General features: G+C 39.0%; 1 protein-coding gene across 6 annotated transcripts in view; it reads left to right on the top strand.

Moving 5' to 3' along the window:
• LPIN1 (lipin 1) overlaps nucleotides 1-21,144 on the top strand; it is a 79,477-nt gene that overhangs the window by 41,822 nt on the left and 16,511 nt on the right. For all 6 annotated transcript variants that reach the window (XM_041421925.1, XM_041421916.1, XM_041421938.1 and 3 more), the window contains 11 exons: nucleotides 103-198; nucleotides 1,430-1,767; nucleotides 2,122-2,241; nucleotides 7,690-7,819; nucleotides 9,730-10,039; nucleotides 11,490-11,583; nucleotides 12,916-13,103; nucleotides 14,005-14,098; nucleotides 16,440-16,509; nucleotides 19,353-19,445; nucleotides 20,775-20,848. In XM_041421925.1, the coding sequence (XP_041277859.1) occupies nucleotides 103-198; nucleotides 1,430-1,767; nucleotides 2,122-2,241; nucleotides 7,690-7,819; nucleotides 9,730-10,039; nucleotides 11,490-11,583; nucleotides 12,916-13,103; nucleotides 14,005-14,098; nucleotides 16,440-16,509; nucleotides 19,353-19,445; nucleotides 20,775-20,848 (1,607 nt within the window). The remainder of the gene's footprint in view (nucleotides 1-102; nucleotides 199-1,429; nucleotides 1,768-2,121; nucleotides 2,242-7,689; nucleotides 7,820-9,729; nucleotides 10,040-11,489; nucleotides 11,584-12,915; nucleotides 13,104-14,004; nucleotides 14,099-16,439; nucleotides 16,510-19,352; nucleotides 19,446-20,774; nucleotides 20,849-21,144) is intronic.

Below are 21,144 nucleotides of genomic sequence, written 5' to 3'. Positions count from 1 at the left end.
GTTTATTGTAATGTTTCCTACAATTCCCTTAGAAGCATTTGCCCAGTGCCAGCAGCAGGACTAACTTTTTTTTCATATAGAAATATATTTATTTCCTTCTAGGTTGACATAGAAATTAATGGAGAGGCTGTGGATTTGCACATGAAACTGGGAGACAATGGGGAGGCCTTTTTTGTGCAGGAGACGGATAATGATCAGGTAAGAGTAAAAACAACTTTTAGTTCATTAAAAATCTGATGCTGGCTCTTCAGAGTCAGTTTTGAGTTTAGGAATTTTGTTGAAAAATATCTTCTATCCATTTTATAGTTTTGAAAGTTTCTGGACAATTTTCTGCTATGAAAATTTAATGCTATGGTGTTACTTTAGGAGTTTTTTTAATTGCTGAGATTTGAAAAAGTTGAAGATAATAATATAAGTGAGAAGTAAATAATTTGCATGCCAGTGTGTGTGATCAGAAATGGCAACTACAGAGTTCACGTGCTTCAATGGTGTGTATCAGAGGTTGATGTCCAGGGCCCTGTTTTTTGTAGAAATCTTTAATTTGAACATATGCACCAGACTGCCAGTAAAAGTGCACATGCTCTGTAAACAATTGTGTACACATTAATTCTGGCGCTCCTCATAAATGTGATCTCACAACTATTATTCATGTGGGACTGTATTTAAATAAGAATGTCTGCTTTTGAGCTGTGGTTAAATACTGGTCGAAATAAATTATGGTCACTTAGTAACTTTGAGTAGTCCACATGTAATATAATATAAAAAAAAAAACTTTTGCAGGCATTTCTCTTCATATAACCACAATAAATTTTTTCACTGTCTGGAGTAGGATGAGTGTTCAAATTCCTGTGCTGAGTATGATATTACCAGTTTCAGGTGAGAGTTTTGTGAATGTGCATCTCTGTACCTTTATTTTTAAATTTTTTGTGTGGTAACAGTTATTTGGTGACTGAAAACTGCTGGAAATGACTTCCATGAATGTCTAGAGATGTATATATATGATTGAATAGTAGGGTGTTTGTGTGACCTAATTATAAACCATTGACCTATCTGACTACTGTCTGTCATCTGTGTTGTGAAGGGGAATTGTATTTTACAAAATGTTCAGGTTCTAAACTAAGATTTTGTTTCTGCTCTGTGTCTTACATGAGGTGGACAGAAATGTATGCTGTAACCTGGCCAATATTAGATGCTCAGAGGATGCTGTATTAAGAGTGTTGTCCCTGGTTGGTCTAAGAAGATGCAGCTGTGGAAAAAAATTCCATATACCATAGGAGCATAATGAGCATCCAGTGTCTAATCCTTGTTATTTTTCTGAGGAGTAAATAACTTGGATTTTGGTAATTTGTGCATAGGTTGCCAGTTGTATAACTAACATGCCAGTTGTATGAGCTAATGTGTTTTATGGTTTGAATTTTTTCTTTTTCAGGAGGTGATTCCTTATCATCTCTCTACATCTCCCATTCTGTCTGAGGGGACTGCTTTAATGGAATCCCAGCTGAAGAGGAATTCCATAGACAGGATACGAAACCTGGACACCAGTGCATCCTCACCAGTCCCACCCCAGGCTCATGGATCCCAGCCTTCTACTGAAACATCTCCAGTCTGTAGCTCTGTGAAAAAAAGGAGGAAGAAGAGGAGGAAGTCAACTCATAAAATAGACAGCTTAAAAAGAGAAGACACACATGGAGACACATCAGAAGATGAAGACATGTTTCCCATAGAGATTAGCTCAGAGGAAGAAAAAGAGCCATTGGACAATTCAAGGTATCATAGTGGAATTGAGATATGTAATGAAAACCTGGGTTAATGTTCCAGTCCATGCCTTCTAGCAGTAATTTCTAAGTCAGAACATATGGCTGATGAATGTGTTACTTTAAAAATAAAGCTTTAGGTTAGAAAGCTATTGGGAATGTTAGTAATTAAAGTAATGAAAATGACATTAAAAAATAAGAATCTTCTGTGGTGTTGTGAACTAGACGGTTTGAATCACATAACATTTCTTTATCTCCTTTTAGTTCAGGTTATATTAGTTCTTCTCTGCAATAGGGTTTGTAGCTGAGGTATATGAAAATTCAGTAGCCAAATGTTTTTAAATGTCACTTCTTTCCCCCTATTTAGGATCCCTGTTCCAGATGTGTTTGTTGATGATGTATCTGACATGAAGGCTCCTGCAGTTTCCGTGCTTTCTCAGTCTGCACCTTACCTTCATTCAGATGGAGAATGGTCACCTCTTCAAAGGTATATTTTCTGATAGTACAGTTCTAGATAGTACCCTTATTTTAATTTTTCCATTAATGTCTTCTATGCGAGTACTTTATGAAGTCTCACTAAAGATTTTGATACCAAACATGGTCAGTGACTATTATTAGATGAATACTTTTATATTTTCAGTAAGATAGTGTACCAGAGCATCAGATTGGCTTTGTCCTTGGTGCAGCAAATGCATACATAAAAATGCAGGTCCATAAATTCTGAAGAATATTTTTATCTGTTAATGTCACTGTTTGGATATAAATACTGTAGAGAGGAGGAATGTTTTGTGAAATCTGAATATTTGCACACAGCACACACCCTGTAAGGGCTTCAGTGAATGTAGGTTTATAAGTCTTCAGTATTTTGAGTGTAATCCTTTTTAAAATTTCCCAGATTGGAGTTAATGTGTTAAAATAAGATTCTTTTTTAATGAATATGAGCTTTTCATGTCACTTTTAATATAGATACATATTTACTGTGTGAAAAGAGCACATACAGTAGTTTGCATACTTTATCCTGTATGTGTATTTGTATGCATGTGTATTCCTTTCATGTCAAAACAGAGCAGTTTGGATCTCCCTTTTTGTGTCTGTTAAAAAGGGACAATTCTTTCTTCAATGCATTGCTATATAATTCCAGGTAGGTCTGTGTGTGTGCCCCATGCCCGTGTGCTCCACATCCCCCATGCAGACTGCTGGAGTGCAGCAATATTCACAAGACCTTGTCCTAACAAGTCTTACCTCAATATCCTGCCTCGGTAGTTGAGGGGCAGAGGAAGGGAGTGTGAGGAGATTATTTCAGGGCAATGGCTAAATTGAACTGTTTTGAATTGCATTCTGGAAGAAGCATTGTCCAGTGCCTGTAAAGCTTAATGTGATTGGCTTCACCAGGCTGCTGATAACCTTTGTCAATACCCTGCCCTTTCCATGGCTTTTGGAACTGTGTGTTCTGTTTGTTTCTTGATTGCAGTATCCTGGATTTTGAAAACTCTCAGTGTAAAGTCAGTGTTTGTGTAACTAATACACAAAGAGTTTATGTTCATCAGCACTTGTGAATATAATGACACCTTGTCTTTCTTTCTCCCCACATGCTCTGCTGCCCAGTAAGGCTATAGATTGTACAGGGCCAACGATTCTCCTCACTGTTCCAGCAGGTGGAGGCCTGTCTAACTCTTGTCCTCAACAATCTTCTCACTTTTCTCTTCCAGACAGGTAGAACAGTTGTCCTCCCTGTTTTCTAGACTGCTTCTTAATCCTTGTAACACTTTATTACATTTTTACCACATTAAGACTATGTGAACTGCTGTTGCATTTATAGCTATACTTATTGCTAACCCAGACACTTTGGAAGTGACATTGGAAACCACTTTCTCTGCTTGCTTCTTTGTGTGCATTGAGTAGCAGCAAGTTACCTTGATGAACCATCCATTGAAAGAGGGTGGCTGATACAAAATTATGTCAATGAAAGCCTGGGTTAAAAATGTAGTTCATTAAGGTGATAAAAACCCCCAAAAAGGAAGAACTTAGCTAGTGAATTAATTCCTCTGAAGACTGACATTTCCACAAAGCTTTTTACAACCAGTGTGTATTTTAATGATATTTTTATCCCATGGTTTTCCTGAGTTGTTTGCTTGTGCATAGATTGCTAAAAGCAAAACAAAAATCTTAGAGATTAAGTGAGCAGTAAAAAATGCAAACCTTGTAATGGGAGGAGCCCCATGCCAAAAGAAAACTTTTCTCTCCAGGCATTTGCAGTAGTGTATGAATCCTCTTTTCCACAGAGCTAAAAGTGAATACAGACACTTTCTGTGTTATCTTGAATTCAAGAAGTCTCAAGATTCTGCAGTCAAGCTCTTTTACTCCATTAAGTCAGTGGAGATAGGTCACAGCAACATAAAAAAATTTAAAGTAGTAGAAAATGACCTCTACAATTCTCCATTAATGCTGGGAAAGCTTTGAGTAATACATCAGGCTAAATTACTCCTTGCTTATATCAACACAGTTGCTATACTAGGTGTCTAAAGCCGTATCAAAACTGACAATCTTGAGGTTTTCCCAGCTTTTTTTTCCCAGCTCTGCCTTCTTTAACCTGACCATGTTGCAGCACCAAGTCAAAATGAGATCCTGGGATATTCAAAACTGCATGTTATCATGGCAAGGAAGGGCAGGATCACAGGTTGTGATGGAGCAGTGATGTGCTCTGGGTGGCTTAATGAACTTTTTTCTGGAGTTCAGCTGTCTTACAGTCTAGGTGGACATTGAAAGTGCTATGGCAACTTGTTTAAGTGAGGCTCTGTGTTTGCAGCTGTTGAAACAAGAAATGCTTGGTGGGTCTTTCAGCAATTTTTTTCCCTCTGTGTGAAGTAAGGAATGCTATTATGGCCACCTAAGAGGCGCTTCAGAGACTCTCAGTCATTGCTGTGACATGTGCATGATGTAGGCCTCTTTCCTTCTGGTCATCTTTTATCACAGGCACTTTTTGTCACACAAGACAGGGCTTTTTTTCAGGTCATATTGCTGCTTTTTCAGGGATCTCTTTGCTTCCAGTGGAAAACACTGCAAAGATCGTTGTGATCTGTTATTGCAGAACTGCCAGCTACAGGCCAAGTTCCTTGTTCTTTGTCATTAGATTAGTGCAATCATAGCTGTTAAAAGAGTATATCAAGTTCCTTGTTCTTTGTCATTAGATTAGTGCAATCATAGCTGTTAAAGAGTATATAGGACAGTGATACAGATATTCAGCATCTATGGGATGTGAATCAGAGATGCTGATCTAAATACTTGAAGTTTCCCTTCCTTCTTGTGTACTGTTGACAGGATGGGTGGCTCTGGTTTGATCTGCAGTATCTCAGCAATCTGTGCAAGGCAAGGCAATTTCAGCTGGGCTGAGTCAGTGCATAACTTAAGGACACAGGAATTGCAAGACATAGTTCAGCCCAAGGCAAACCCAGACCATTGGGCAGCAGTTGCAGCAAGAGCCTTCACAGAGCAGAGCTCTGCTGCTTTAACATGCCCATGTGTGTGAATGCTGCCTTTCTGGTGCTTTCATTGTGTCTCATTGTGTTTCATTGTGAGAACAGAAATCACGGTGCTGAGTAACAGCTCGGGCTCTTCCCCACTCAGCTGTGTGTACAAGGCAACTGTATTTTCAGGGAAAATTATGGAGAAGACCATGTTTTCCTCCACCCCAAATCTGTTTTCTTACTGCAAAATGGAGGTTCTACCCAAGCTTGAGCAATACCTCTCTTCTCACAGGGTGTCTGAGTAAGTGAGCTTGGGCTGAACAAAGATTGGAGATTTTTCTAGGTAAACAATAGGTGTCTTGGAGGTTAAAGTGTTTATATTGCAGAGGGTAAGTAAGACATGAAGTGACAAAGCTTCCTTAAATCTAGATATTTTAGGCTTAAAGCAGCAGTAGGAGCATTACTGCCTACTGAGATTTTCTGAAGTGCTCAGACTACTGATTACCCACGTTTCAATGACCTCTAAGTATGGAACATACTGCAAATCCTACAGACTTTTCAGTGGGAGATTTAGAAGTTGCTGAGAAACCCAGTAGGCAATTTTTTAATCCTTTGAGCTTGAAAATTGGACTGTCAAATTATAGGTTATACCCTAAGGATGGATAAAAAATTGAAATTCTTAGGCCCTAAAAAGATGGCTTATAAATTTTATAATTTAATTAGGTAACATAAATAACTGTAGCTAAAATGTCCTAGTGTCTGTCCATATTCCAAGTGTATTTTACTGCATAGTGGAAAACAGTGAATAATGTAGATAATAAGGTTGCTGTTGTTTTGGATGGCTCTACAGAACATTGAAAAAGGGAGACTTTGTAACACCTTCTAGTAGCTAAGGAGAGGAACTTTTCACAGAGGCATGTAGGGACAGGACAAGGAGCAATGGTTTTGAACTGAAAGCTTGGACTTTTGGCAAGAAATTCTTCACTGTGAAGGTGTTGAGGAACTGGAACAGGTTGCCATGAAAATTTGTGGATACCCCATCCCTGGAAGTGTTCAAGGCCAGGGTGGATGGGGCTTTGAGCAACCTCTTTTTGTGGCACGGTGATTAGACTAGATGTAATGAAGCCATTACAAACCTTTGTATGATTTTACCTTTACATAAATTCCTCATGTTTGATTTATTCTTTATCTTTTCCTGAATAAACTGAATATCCACACCAGTCTGGCTCTTTTATAGAACTGTAGAATCACAGAATGATTTAGGTTGGAAGAGACCTTAAAGATTCCTTGTTCCAACCCTCCTGCTATGGGCAGGGACATTTTCCTCTAGGCCAGGTTGTTCAGAGCCCCATTCAGTCTGGTCTTCAGGGATGGGAAATGCACAGCTTCTCTGGGCAACCTGTGCCAGTTCCTCAGCACCCTCTCAGTTTTTTGTCCACAAACACCCTCAAGTAATTCTTCCCAGGGCTGCTTTCAGTCCATTCTCTGCCCAGCCTGTATTGCCTCATCTCAGGCATGGCACCATGCACTTGGCCTTGTTGAACTTCATGGAGTTAGGCACTTTGTGAGATGGAAGCCTTTTGTTTTAAGAATGAAAGTAACTCAGTTTGGACCTTTGATTTAGGAATGTTGTGGATTCTTTTGTTGCTTTTAGTTTTTAAATCAGGATTGGATGAGTATACCAGGATGTTACAGTTCAGATAAAAAATGCAAGCTTTGTTCAGGAGGTTTTGGGGGAGATTCTATGACCTGTATTATGCAGAAAGGCAGAGCAGATAATCTGAATTTTTCCTTCTGTCCTTGAAATCGGTGATTCATTATTTATTAATGGCTGACTTGACATGACGTTCTTGACAATACCACATTAAAAATACGCTATAAGCTGATAATTCAATAATTCATTTATAAATATTTATTATCAAGTAATTATCAAAACAAACAGTTGAATATGTTTCAACTGAAAGGGCTCGAATTCTTTGTGTAGCTCTCCTGCTGGTTTCCTTATAAACATCCATCCAGTGGTTGAGCTGAACAAGTTAGGAAGGAGTCAACTGGATTTCTTAGATTAAAGTATTACTTAAGTCAGGATAAGGTGTCTTGTTGATGTGAGTAATTTCTGCACTTCGCATACATTACTCACTTGCTGCTGCTGCTGGTAACATCCCCATTCTTTTTACCATGCAGAAAACCAAAAACCCTCCTGAAATCAGGTCCAGTGTTCTTGTTCTATCTCTTTCAGCTTCTCAAATACTACTTCTCTGACAGCACTTACTGAAAAAGGGATGAGACCTCTGAATGCCAGTGTAAGAAGATCCTGAACTCTTCAAACTATTTTCTATGCTTTCATACCTTCAGTTGGCTCTCGATTATTTCAGTCTTCAATTCCTTGTATTGGTGGGCATGTTTGGAAAGCACTCCATGTGTTGTGGTTACTTTTGCTTTTGTAACATTTTTTGTTTGTTTTTCTTTAGCCCATCAGATTCACGTCCTCCTACTCCTCAAAGTGACTCAGAATTAGTCAGTAAACCTACAGACAGAAGTGGACTGAAGGATAATCCCCACATGCACTGGGCATGGGGAGAGCTGCCCCAGGCTGCAAAGGTATCCAACATAAGTTCTTTAATTCCTTCTGGTATCTCTTGTGCTTTAATAGGTCATGTATGCTTAGTCTACTGCAGACTGATGAAGAGGAAATGGATCCTGGTTTTACCTAAAATTACAGTGTTTTATGTAAGATAATTGAATCTTACTCCATAGGAGGTATGGGAAAGTACCTTGTGGCATGGATATTCTCAATACTGATGATATACAGTAGAAAATGAAGATGTAACTGAGACCCAGTCTTGTAAATGTTAGTAGCTTAAAAAACAGAAAAAAATCAAACCCAACATCCTTTGGTAAATCACTGAAATTCATAAATTATTTTAAATGGAAATTAGGTGCCTGGTATTAGGAATTAGATTCATAGAAGTGAAAATGGGCTGCTTCGGTACAAAAGCATCCAGAGACACCTGCAGTTCTGTATCTGTGGATGTGCAGACGTGCTGTTCTCTTGGCTGATAGGACTGGCTTGGTGCCTGTCTCCTCCTGGAACCATTTGTCCCAGTTAGGTGTGGGATCTGTAGCAGGCAGCGTTGTTCCCAGTGCTGCGCAGAAACTGTGGGCAGCTGCCCGCACTGCAGGCTGGTCAGGTGCTGGCTGGCTCCTTGTGACAGCTCCTGAGGAGTCACAGCATTCACACAGGAAAGGGAGCCTTGGTGTATGCACGTGCACCAGGGTATGAGAAGTAGAGGTCAGGTTTCAGTGGAATACTGCAACTATGGGGGCTGGGATAGTGCAGAGTTTGGCACCTCCTGCTGAAGGCTAGCTTCTCTGCAGAAAGAACTGCAGGAGAGATGGGCTCACACACAGTATAAAGAGGAAGAATTGCTGCTTTGCAGGCCAGGGAAGTGGGTATCCTGTTCAGAAAGACTTCTGTGTTCTGGTGATGGCACCAGAATTATAATGGCACTATTGTAATTTGTTGTAATTAATTCTCTGTTGGTAATTAGCGAAAAAGGAGGGTGGGAATCCAGAATTCTTAATTTCTTTAGAGGAGCTCTGCCTCTTCTTTAATATGTCAGTGGTGAGCTGTCTCATCACCTCTGCACTGTTCTCCTCCCTGTGTACATTACAAGAAATTTGGGAGCTATTTTCTGCTCAAAGAGAACTGATTTAAGTGCACGGGTCCATGCAGGAGTTCCAAATTGGCAGTTGCAGTCTAGAATGGAGGGTTTCCTGCTAGGAAATTTAAGTGTATCTTTCATATTGCAGTCACACACCCTGGTGTGTATTGCAAATCTTACTCCCAGAGGCTTTTCTCTCTGCATTCCCTGTCTATGTCCCAAGCTATTCTGATCTTGCCATACCTGAATTGGGAGTCATACTTTGGCTGCTGTTGAACTTCACGTAAGTGTTGTTTGCTGTGACATGAAAGTTATAGCAGCTGTGCAGCTGCTGCTGTAGTTCAGCTCCTCTCTGTCCCTCTGTAAGAACACTTCCTGTCCCACACTCAGAGAAGATCTGGAATTGTTCCTATAAAGTGTTTTAAATTCTAAATCTGGGGATTTTACAATGTCCTGGTGCCTGAGACCATTTTGATGGTGCAAGGACTCCAGTCTGCACCACCTTCTCTTGTTTGTCAGGTTTACCTTCTGAGGGAAAGCCAGGATTTTCACAGGCAGAGAGGAAGGCAGGGTGAGAGGTGGGATGTGCAGGTGAATGGAAAATGAAGACTGTAGAGTACATTGCAGAAAAAAATTTTCCTGGCCCCAAGATGCAAATGAATTTTGTACAAACACACAGCAGAGAGATCTTTTGAATACTGTAGTCTCTATCTCTGTGTTGGCTTTCTGCTGTAGTTGGTCATCCTGGCAGTGTGATCTCATGGGAGTGAACAGAACAGGTTAAACTCTGACTGTTGTATTTTTAAGGGCTTTTCTTTGTAGTAATCTGTTAATTTTTCCTCACAGGCCAGTTCTCTGCTCAAAGCAAAGGAACCCAGCATGGCAGATGTAAATCCTTCTGAAAGCACTCACTTTCGGGTCATCCAAAATTCTCCTGTAGAGGAGTTTAACACAGTGTCTCCTCTGCCTGCCCTTGGACAAGCAGATGCAGCAATTGCTGATGAAAATGAGCCCTTACCAGCTGAGACAAATAAGCCAGAGGCAGAGCTGCCAGGAGCAGCTGAACCCCCATTGCCTGCAAATGATGAAATAAAGCAAGCTGCAGCTTGCTCAGCCCAACCAACTGGCAAGACGGATTCCCCTTCCAGAAAGAAAGGTAAAGGTGTTCATCCTGCACTTTTATATGCATGACTTTATCTTCAAATTTCATGGTGATAAAGTGTCTTATTGCCATATAAATTAATCCGTGCCCTGAAGGCACTTTCAGATCAGAAAAGGAATAAATCTTGGAATGAGCCTTCAAACCTGAGTTGTGCATCAAGCTGTTCACATGAGATATGTATTAGAAGATTCTTCTTGGTCTGAAGTTGTTGGCAGCTCTGTGCATATGAGCAAGACTACAAAACTTGCTCCATTTGGCAGATTTGGGGATTTCACTTTTATGTATAAGCAGATTCACCTGAGTGATGTGTTGCTGGTAATTGTGGAAACTTTCTAGTGTCAAGCTGTCTTATGCCTTTTGCACAATGAACAGATTTGCCATAAAATAAGGTACTTTTGTTTTACATGCTTTTCAGTTCTGTGTAGTACATATCTTGTCCTGAATATGTGAAATATAACTTCATCTGCTTTTCTCTCCTAATTTCTGGGCTCTATTTCCATGGTATTTTATAACAAGTGAATGAGTGTTACAATCTTCACATGAAATTTATTTGCTTACAACTGTTCTGTTTTAGAGCACTGATTACTCCAGAATTATGTAAGCTCTATATAAGCCTAGTTTGTGCAGCTGCTTTTTAATCAGGAAACATACAAGTTTCTTGGCCTCTTCCCCATGTATTCTACTGTCTTTGAAAACAAAAAATGACGTGTTTCTCTGCTTACTATTCAGTCCTTGTATAGATTTTCTGATTGCTTTTGTGATGCTTGGTGTTGGAAATTGAGACAGTGAGAAGCTGTGGGTTTGAGAATGAATTCCAAATTAGGTTTTGGCCATACAGTGGTTACTTATCTAGGTGTACTGGCAACAACAGGACAGTGGTAGCTCTGTGTTGGTCCTAGTGACAGGCCTAGAAGGGGTGTGTTGTCCTACAGTGGTGCATGTGCACACGCAACACATCAGCTGTCTGTGCTTAAAAGTGAGTTGCCTCCATAGTGAGCCAGTTATAGTGTGTTAGTGACTATATTTTAGTCTGTTATTTCCCTTTTTCAAGGAGGGATGTAAGATTAGTTCTCAAAGATTAAATGTTCTGACTGCCATACTGTGATAATAGGCCTATGAAAATTCTTAGATTTTCCTTTTGCTATTTTCCTCTGGTGACCACTGACTTCTGATTCACAGTGGTTTTGTCTGGGATAGGGAGTCTTTGGCATGTCTCAAAACTAGTCCTCTGCTGTCCCATTTTGTTAATTCATAGTTTCAACAGTGTATATAAACTACTTGTTTTGAGATTTTTGGCAGTATTATTTCGTACAAATACAGTTCACAAACTGTTATAACTTCCTGGTTTCTCAGTCTTAAAATGAGTAGCTGAACAGTAATAACAGCTCTATATTGTTACTCAGAAAATATTAATTAATAAGCTTATCTGTTCTGTCCCTTACAGACAAACGGAGCCGGCATCTTGGTGCTGATGGTGTCTATTTAGATGACCTCACTGACATGGATCCAGAAGTTGCTGCACTTTATTTCCCCAAAAAGTATAAGTCTTTTTCTTGTATTTTTACTTCTTAAAGAGCTCTTTTTACCTTCCTTATTTAGATCAAACTCTTCATTGCCAATCAGATAAGATGTGTTTTTCAGGGTTCAAGCAGAGATGAAGGCAGAGGGGAAGTAAAATTTTGTTAGGGAGGAATATTAGAACTTTTGGAAGGTGCTGCATTTGGATTTGAGAAAAATACTTGCAGCTGGTTTTCTGTTTTGGTCAATTAATAATCATATATTGATTGTGGATGGTTATGTAATATACACTGATGTTTGTGAGACTCACATGTTCTGGGAGAGCAGTTGGCCTTGGGATATATTTATCCCCATGTCCTGACTTACTACCATAAAGAACACATCTTACTATTAACACTGTTAGCAGAAAATTATTGGTCTAATGTTGCTTTACTGTGGTTGATTAATCTATAAATATGAATTAGGAGAAAATAATTTTTGGAAGATGCATTGACAGAGTTATGTATGAAAATACTGCACCCTGAACATACAACTTCTAACTTGTTCTGATCTTTATTGGAGCCTCTTGCAACATTTATAGTTCTCTTTCAGCATGTACTCTAGTCACCTGATGAAAGTCATTGAGCAACAACTAAAGTAGTTTGTGTACTTTATTTTTCTTTTTTTACTTGCTTAAACTCAGCTGCTGTAATATTAGCATTTCAGTAAAGCTGAGAAGGATTAGTTATATGGGGAAAATGTTGCCTTGAAAATTTCTTTCTCAAATGCATTCATTTAAATCTGAAGTGCAAAGCAGAGTTTGATGAGCTTGAACTTTGTAATATTAATCTCATCAGATTTTAAGTGGGTATAATGATTTATTGTTTCTGAAAATTTTAATCCTAGTAGTTTACATGTAGAGTGGGTTTTTTTATATGCATGACACATAAATACACAAACATACACATTATTTGTTTGGGTTTAGCTATCAGTATATATAGTTAATATAAATGAAATAATAAACTTATATGCTTATTCTTGTTCCTGTGTGGGAATAGTTCTACTAGTATAAACTCTGCTTATTGTATCATTATTTTGTCTACTAAGACTATACAGGTTTACTGTTTTATTTTCCTAGCTCTTATAAATAAGTGAAGCTATAATTATACATGCCTAGTTTAGACAAGTAAGTAGAAGCAATCTAATATTGGAGGGCACACGAGGCCTATATTACTTTGTTTTGTTTTGCTGTAAAATTTAAATAAAGGTTTTTTTGTTTTTCTTTTTTTTTTTTTCCTAAGCTTGTACTTGTTAAAGGGAGTGAATTTGGGGATGAACACATGAAGACTGAATTGCTGATTTTTCTTTGGCAGTGGGGATAATGCCCAAAGCAAGAGCGCGGCCGAGGTGGGGCCGCGGCCGGCCAGCCACTCTCCGCAGTCTGTCGGGAGCTCAGGTGTTGACAGTGGGGCTGAGAGCACCTCGGATGGAATTCGGGATTTGCCCTCCATTGCCATTTCTCTCTGCGGAGGCCTTACTGAGAACAAAGAGATAACCAAAGGTACAGGATGACTGCGTGAATTGCAGACGTGTGCTGGCAGCTGGGTTTGAGCTTCCCAGCCTGAGGCTGCAGAGCCCTCCTGTGGCTGTGCTCAGCACTGGGTTGAGAAGATAAATATGGCCATGTAATGATAAACTTCCTAGAACTTCTCATGATTTTTAACACATTTGAGCAATCCACTATATATGAAAATTTTTGGAAGTATTTTATTGGTATTTTTGCTTCCTGACAGTGCTATGTTTTGTATGACAGTAATGTTAATGATACTTTTGCCACTTAGTACAGTATATAGCTAGGAAATTCACAGCTGTTAGTCAGGAGTGAAAAAGGTGGTCCATAAATGGGGACATGAGGAGAAGGAGTTGAAAAATGCAACCTGACTCCTGCCCTACCTCCAGTTTCTTGTGTAACTTTTAGATAAATCACAGTGCTTTGTGCCTTAAACTTCCAGTGGCATAATGTGAAAATAAATGTGTTAACACTTGCACTTTCTGCAGTAATGTGGTGTCATAAAATCATATGAGCCTGATGCTACACTGACGGCTGCTCACAAGCTACTTATTAAAATGTTTCAAATATCCTGTGATTTATTTGAGTCATACTGTCATCTGAATCACTTGTAAATTACATAACTTTTCTAAAAGGAGGTTTTCCTCCCTCACAGTTCACTGAGCTTTCACTTTAGGTTGTATTTTGAAAGGAAAAACACCCAGAAACAAAGAAACCCTCATCTTCTGAGACAGAGTCTGTGAAAAACTTCCTTCCATATTGCATTTAAATCTTGGCACCCTTGTAATGAAGGTGAAACCAGTGTGTCTGAGAGGTGCTGAGAGGTTTAAGTTGGCCCATCCCAGGCATCTATAAATGCATGCTTTACAAATGTAACTTCTTTCCCCCACAGAAGAGTTCTTAGAACATGCAGTAACATATCAGCAGTTTGTGGACAATCCTGCTATCATTGATGACCCTAACCTTGTGGTTAAGATTGGAAATAAGTAAGTATATTTCAGAAAAAAAAATACTACTGTTGTAACAAAGACTCTTCTTTGTTACTTCAGTGCATTACATCAGTATAACTATAGCTGAAAACCAGGTTTTGAATGTTTGTTGCTTGGATTCATCCAGAAAGAGTTAACTCCCTGTTGAATTCAGGTCCTTCTAGTTACCTTTCTTCCTCTGAATTGAAAGTGAAGAGCAGTTTCAGATGACCTATTACTGACACAGTTTGAATTTCAAGAAGCTGTTATTAAATGCTAATAGTATTCACATTCAGTTGACAGAGTAAAAATGAAATATGATGTGAACTTGCTAAGGCTTGCCCTGGGCCAGTTTGAATAATTAATATTTACAGGGATACATCAGTCTGCTTCCAGTCACTCAGTACCAAGGAATTTTTTTGTATATACTGAATATTTTGCTAAAATGCCTCTGTGGAAACATTGCTTTTCAAGACTTGTCAAACTTCACCCACTGAGTATGAGCCTTCCGTTTCTGCAGGGCTAAGACATTATTTTGTATGTTTGTACTGCTGGCAGCAGGGCAGTGCTGTGGTCTAAGCCAGATGCAGCTTTTTGGGGTGCTCTCTAACTTGAGAGTACCTTGCAAACAGAGGAGAGATCATGGCTTTGTGCTGCGCTTAGAGAGGTTTGGCTGCCCTTGGTCACAGACATGGCTCATGCAAGGCTGATGTACCAGGTGATAGTTTTTCTTGTGGATGCTGCAGCCTCATACTTGACCTCAGCTCTCTGTGGTCTGGAGTGAGTCACTCATTGCTTCCCTGACATTGTTCTCTGAATCTGTTAGTAGTATTGGGTTCTCTGAATAATGTATTGGGAAGAGAGGAGATCTTAGTAAGGATCTTAAATGTCATATATTCTCTTAATGTCATGTGAACTTCATCTTCCCTAGACAATGGATACTGTAATTGTCTTAGTGTCTGCAACAAGGGTTGAGCCATGTTCAGTGTATAATAGCAAGAGCTTGAGATCCTACAGACTACAGCCCCTAAGTTTTAGGTGGTTCCTTGATGGAAAAACAGTTAAAAAAGCTTGTAAAAATGTGGCTTATTCTGTGATAAAGAGGAATAAGGACTGGATGGATACAGCTGGAGAGTTGCAGTCAACAGCTCTGTCCAGATGGAAGCTGGCATCCCTGAGGGCTCTGTCCTGGGGACTGGTGTTCTTCAGTGTCTTTGTCATTGACAGACAGTGGGACCAAGTGCACCCTCAGCACGTTTGCAATTGACACAAAGCTGAGTGGTGCAGTGGAATCAACAGAGGGCAGTGATACTATCCAGAGGGACCTGGTCAGACTTGAGGAAAGGGCCCACAAGAAACTCATGAAATTCAAGAAGTTAAAATGCAAAGTACTGCAGCTGGTTTGGAGCAATCCCAGATATGAGTGTAGGCTGGGAGATCAACTCATTGAGAGCAACCCTGTAGAGAAGAACTTGGGGGTTCTGGTGAATGAAAATCTGCATGTGAGCCAAGAGTGTGTGTTTGCAGCCCAGAAAGGCAGACATGTCCTGGGCTGCATCCAAAGCAGCAGGGGCAGGTGGAGGGAAGGGATTCTGCCCCTCTGCTCTGGTGAGACCCCACCTGCAGTGCTGCACCCAGCCCTGGGGTCTCCAGCACAGGATGGATGTGGACCTGTTGGAGCAAGTTCAGTGAAGGGACATAAAGGTGATCAGAGGGCTGTAGTGCCTCTCCTCTGAGGATAGGCTGAGAGAGTTGGGGTTCACCCTGGAAAAGAGAAGGCTCTGAGGAGACTTCATTGCAGCTTTTTAGTACTTTAAGGGGACTTAGAAAAAAGAGGGAGAGCAACCTTTTATATGGTAGTAGTGATAAGGTGCTGGGGAACAGTTTTAGATGAAAAAAGGAGAGGTCTAGATTAGATGTTAGGAGGAATTCTTTATTACTGTAAGGATGGTGAGTTACTGAAACAGATTGTCCTGGGAAGTGGTGGATGTCCCTGGAAGTGCTTAAGGCCAGATTGCATGGGGCCCTGAGCAGCCTAATGTAGTGGAAGGTGTCCCTCCCCAAGGCAGGTGAGTTGGATGATCTTTAAGGTCCCTTCCAGCCCAACCATTCTGTGATTCTATGATGACTTGAGTAATGTGTGACAAACACCCTTTCTACTCAAGGCCTAGTTTCTCTTCCATACCCTGAAAAATTATGTGGTAAATACCTGTGAGCATTCTGTGGGATAAGATGGGTCTGTTATTACTAGTGCAGGTCAGAGTTTGACCTGTGCTTCATGGCTTTAACCTGCCAGGTAGATAGTGAATTGGGACTTTGGGATTACAAAATGCTGTAATTGTCTCCCTTGCATGCCCAGGTACTACAACTGGACGACAGCTGGCCCCCTTCTGCTGGCAATGCAGGCATTCCAGAAACCTTTGCCAAAGGTGAGATTGAACATGAAGGCTGGTTAGAGGATGAGTTTTAAAATGGTGCCACTGATGAAGGGAGGGAAATGGGTTGTTGTACAAGAGAATCTGCACATCAGTAAAATCTAGCCACATATAGCCATTCATCTATCTTATGTTATGGCCTAAATAAAGACTAAGTTTGGTCTGTGAATAGGGTTTGTTTGCTAGGCTAAAGTTATTACAACTATTTTGAAGTAGGAAAACTTTTTTTTTATTTCATTAATATGGATTTTAAAGATAAATTACATTGACCCATGTTAGTGTTTGCTGTAGCTGCACACTGGGTGTTTGCTTTCTGTTTCATACGTATACTCCATATATTATTAAATAAATATCAATAACCTCAGTGAAACCTGAGTTTAAATACTAGATGAGGAAAGCCTACAGCTTGCTAGCTTTTTGTTTCTCAGTTGGGTGTTCACAACCCAGGTAGGTATGCCAGATAGCTCTATTGACTGTGTGACATTAGTGTGTGTTGGCTTATATAAATGTGCTGAAGAAGCTAGTTCAGTGCCACGTGACCTGGCGCCATGTAGGTGCTCATGACAGAAATACTGTAAATGTGTTAAAGAATTACTGTAAATGTGTATAAAGAAGTAGTATCACCACTATCCCTATTTTGTGTCCTGGTTAGACATGGATTTAATAAATTTTTGAACCTAAGCTTTCCTCCTGCCATTTGCAGCACTTCACATATCTTTGGGATTGTTCTGTGTGAATTCAAAGGTTATCTCTGTTGCCATCACAGTGGACTAAAAATTTCTTTAAAGCCCAGAATACTCTCTGCCAGTGTTTGTTTCTTAGTGCCACATGGCCTCTATATGCAGTCATGTGCAGCTGCATGGTACCATCGCAGTATAAAATTAACTGAGCCTAAAAATCCCAAGTATCTGGTAAACATTGCTTGAATTTCAAAGATGTCACAGAGCCAGATATTTTGTGCATTACTGCAAATGTTGTGGTAATTATCAAAGGTGGGATTCATCCCATGGAACTCAAATGCCCACAGAAGGTGCATAGTTATCCTACTCTGTATTTGTTGGGTGATCACACAGTGTAATTCAGACCTTGGTAGGTGCCTCTTGGGTCTTCAGTGACAATAAAAATAATGTAAGGTAACTGCATTTTAAATTAAACACTTCAAAGCCTCAGCCAGATGTCTTGGGTTTTGCCTAGGATGGGTAAATGGAAAGAAGTGCTATAAAATATTTTTCCGTAATGTTACAGCAGATGGCAATTCTTTCAACAGCTTTATATTTATGTCATTATTCATATAGGTTATCAGTTGAGAAAAATCTTCTATGAGTGTGTAATTCAATGTGCTTGGGTTTTTTTAATGGTTAATTTAATATGAATGCTGATAACTTTCTTGAGAGTGCAGTTTTAATTTAGTGGAGAAGCCAATATTTATAGTTTGAACAGTCTGTATGTTTGGAAAGGTTTACTTGGTTTACTGTACCTCTGAAACTAAAATGACTCATTTATGTTACCAGTCATCCTACTGATTTTCTTCATGACTTGTTACTTAGAGTTTTGATTTGCTGTAGTAATGAGGTTAAGGAATTGAAATACTAAGATATTTTAATAATAGACAGTTTATGGAGTGTTTGAAAATGGGTGGTTTTGCAAAAAAATTACTGATGTGCTGTAAAATACACTTTTATATGCACATCTAATTGTAAGTGTATGAATTCCCTCACTAAAAGTCTATAGGATATCGACTCAAAGTTATTGACATGTTTGAGAATCTCCTTCAATTGTTGTTGTTGTTCTCAATTGTGGCACTCCATTCTCCATAGCTCCATCTGCTCCCTGTTTTTCTTATTTTGTTTGAAAAACTCAACTTTATTCTTCTGTTCTTTTTTTTTTTTCTAATATGTTTTAGATAATATAGTGAAGAAAATCTATGGAAAAACTGAGAAAAGGGATCCATTGTGCCACACATTGTCTGAACACAGTCTCCTCTTAACTGCTAAAAGTTCTTAGTTTTTAAAATTTCTTTAAAAATCATTAATCAACACCACAGCTTTCTTTTGGTGACCTTATTTGCAATGGAAGCTATCAGCTCAGAAATACAGTGTCCAAGCTGTTCTAGGGTGTAACAAGCCCTGTGGCCATTTTTACCTTAACATTTTCCTGTTCCATCTGTTGCTTCTCTCTGAGTGAAAGAATTCAGCTCCCCTTGTTACAATGCATAAGGATCCAGTCATTATGGATTGAAAGAAACTTTTCTACTAGTGTCTAGTATGTAGAACCAATGTAAAGTAAAAAAGGCTTATAAAAGAAACTATGCTAACATTTTCAGTCAATTCATAGCATGATTATTCATAAACTCATAACTCATAAACTCTTAAGAGTTAGTAACTTCTTTACTTTTTGCTAAGCTGGTGATTAAATACAAACTTTGTAAATAAATCTCTTGCATGTCAGTTTGTTGCTATTTTGCATGACGCCTTCAGGAAGTGATTTTTTTTTTTAATTTTTTAAAATGTATTATTTGTACTAAATAACTTAGAAATAGCAGGTTCTCCATTTTAGACCTTATACTAACATCTCTTTATGCTTTTTTTCTTCTTTGATTTGATTTCTTTTTCATTTTCCTTTTAAAAATACCATAAGTATTCATGCTTAAGTTACTTCAGAGCAGCTCTGGATACCATTAGATTTTGCTTTAGTAGAATTTATGGTCCACAGACAGTATGTTTACTTTTATTCTATTTGTTATCAGTTAAAATTGTGTGTTTGGCACTTTTTCATTTACGTATGTCAGGTTGTCCTTTATTTTGGGCCTTTTTTATGTTACCATCCATTTATCACAGGCAACTGTGGAATCTATAATGAGGGACAAGATGCCAAAGAAAGGTGGGAGATGGTGGTTTTCCTGGCGAGGGAGGAACAGCACTATTAAAGAGGTAAGTTTAAGAAGCAAGCAGAGTTTCCTTCTGCTTGCAGTGAGAGGGCTGGGTATCTGCATACTCATCCCTCAGAACTTCAGAGGGTAACTTGGTACTCAGTTTGACTAAGGATGTACACATTAAACGTGGTCTGAGGTCTGGTTTGTTCAGCTTTGGATCAGACCCTACCTGAAACATTTGCCTGAAGAGTTCTGGTTTATTTTCATTACACAGATCTGAGGCAGTAGTATCTAATGTATTAAATCACTATTGGGAAACCTAGAATCAGAGCTGTGCCACTAATTTAAAGCTTTCACTCAGATTGCCTACCTCTCAGCATCTTTCTTTTGATGGTCAAAGAGCAGACGTATTTATGAGTATAGTGAGCTGTAAAACTCAGCAAAACCTAAGATGGCAAACTGACTCTATATATTTGTTTTAAAGTGTTTTTCAGTTTCTTTTCAGAACATTAGAAGTTAAGATAACAATCTTAAGATTGTTAAGATAACAATCTTAAAGTCATGAATGAACATTAGAAAACTGAAAAAACCACAGCTTTATATGAAATATTGTTGGCTAGTAAAACCTCTTCATATTAATTTATACTACTGAAGCATTAGTACTTGAGGGGAGAAAATGACTTCTAATACAATTTTATGGTTGTGCCTCTGTCAAGAACTTCTTTAACCTTGCATGAGATAACCATTGTACTGATGTGTGGGTATGTGTGGGTTTCAGAGCATGAGATTTTAGTTTTATAGTTGTTTGAAGTTTTCAGAATTTTCTCTGGAAGTATTTGATTATCTCTTGAGCTGTGGTGACTTTAAATGGAACTGTGTAAAGCAGAACTATTCACTATTTAAAAATCTTGTGGAATGACTTTGGTAGTGTTCAGCATCTATTCAAGATAAAAGCAGTTTAGAAAGTTTTACTGGATTTAAGATTTGAATGATCCTCTGAAAGGTAATTTGTGGGTTTTTTTCCTTCTCCCAAGTTACACTTGGCTTTCTCAGGTGAAGTCTAGCTATTTGAGGTGTATGAACTAAGTAGCTATGGAGTTGGTCCCAGAACTTCAACAGTACTAAATGTTAAACCTGGTATTTTTCTACTTCTTCCCTGCAAACCTAAATCTTAATTATTGTTCTGAGTTTTGTAGTTGCAGTTTTTAGTTCTTTGTACTGCTTTTATTCTTTAAGGGTTTTATTTTGCTTATGAACAAAGGAGACAAACACACTGTTGATTTTTACCAAGTCTGTACAAGTCAGAATTTGATTTTCAAATACTTTTCTAAAAACATCTTTCTGCTCATCAGGAGATGCACAGCTACTCATACTTGTATTTTTACAGGAAACAAAGCCAGAGCAAGGTATGAGTGAGAGTGGACTTACAGAAGAATCTTCACAGATGAGCCGGGCAAACAGGTACCCCCGAAATCATCTGTACCTGGAACAAGCAATAGTGATCATTTAAAAATGAAAGCAAGTTACCTCAGCTTTTAGAAGAAAGAAGTACTGTGTCAGTGAAATACTTTAAATTTGTTACTCATTGCACCACAGAAGTGCAAATAGGAGGCCCCTACCCATGGCAGGGCTACAGAACTTGTGGGTGCCCTCTGGCATTTCTGTGGTTTGGCTGGCAGCTCTGGGACTCACATTCCAGCTCCTTGGAAACACGCTGTAATTGGAGCAGTTCTCCAAAGCTACATGTATTTCTCTAG

Source organism: Onychostruthus taczanowskii, unplaced genomic scaffold, assembly GCF_017590055.1.
Source record: "Onychostruthus taczanowskii isolate IOZ18803 unplaced genomic scaffold, ASM1759005v1 scaffold11, whole genome shotgun sequence".
Lineage (NCBI taxonomy): Eukaryota > Metazoa > Chordata > Aves > Passeriformes > Passeridae > Onychostruthus > Onychostruthus taczanowskii.
This window is presented reverse-complemented; position numbering and strand designations above follow the sequence as displayed.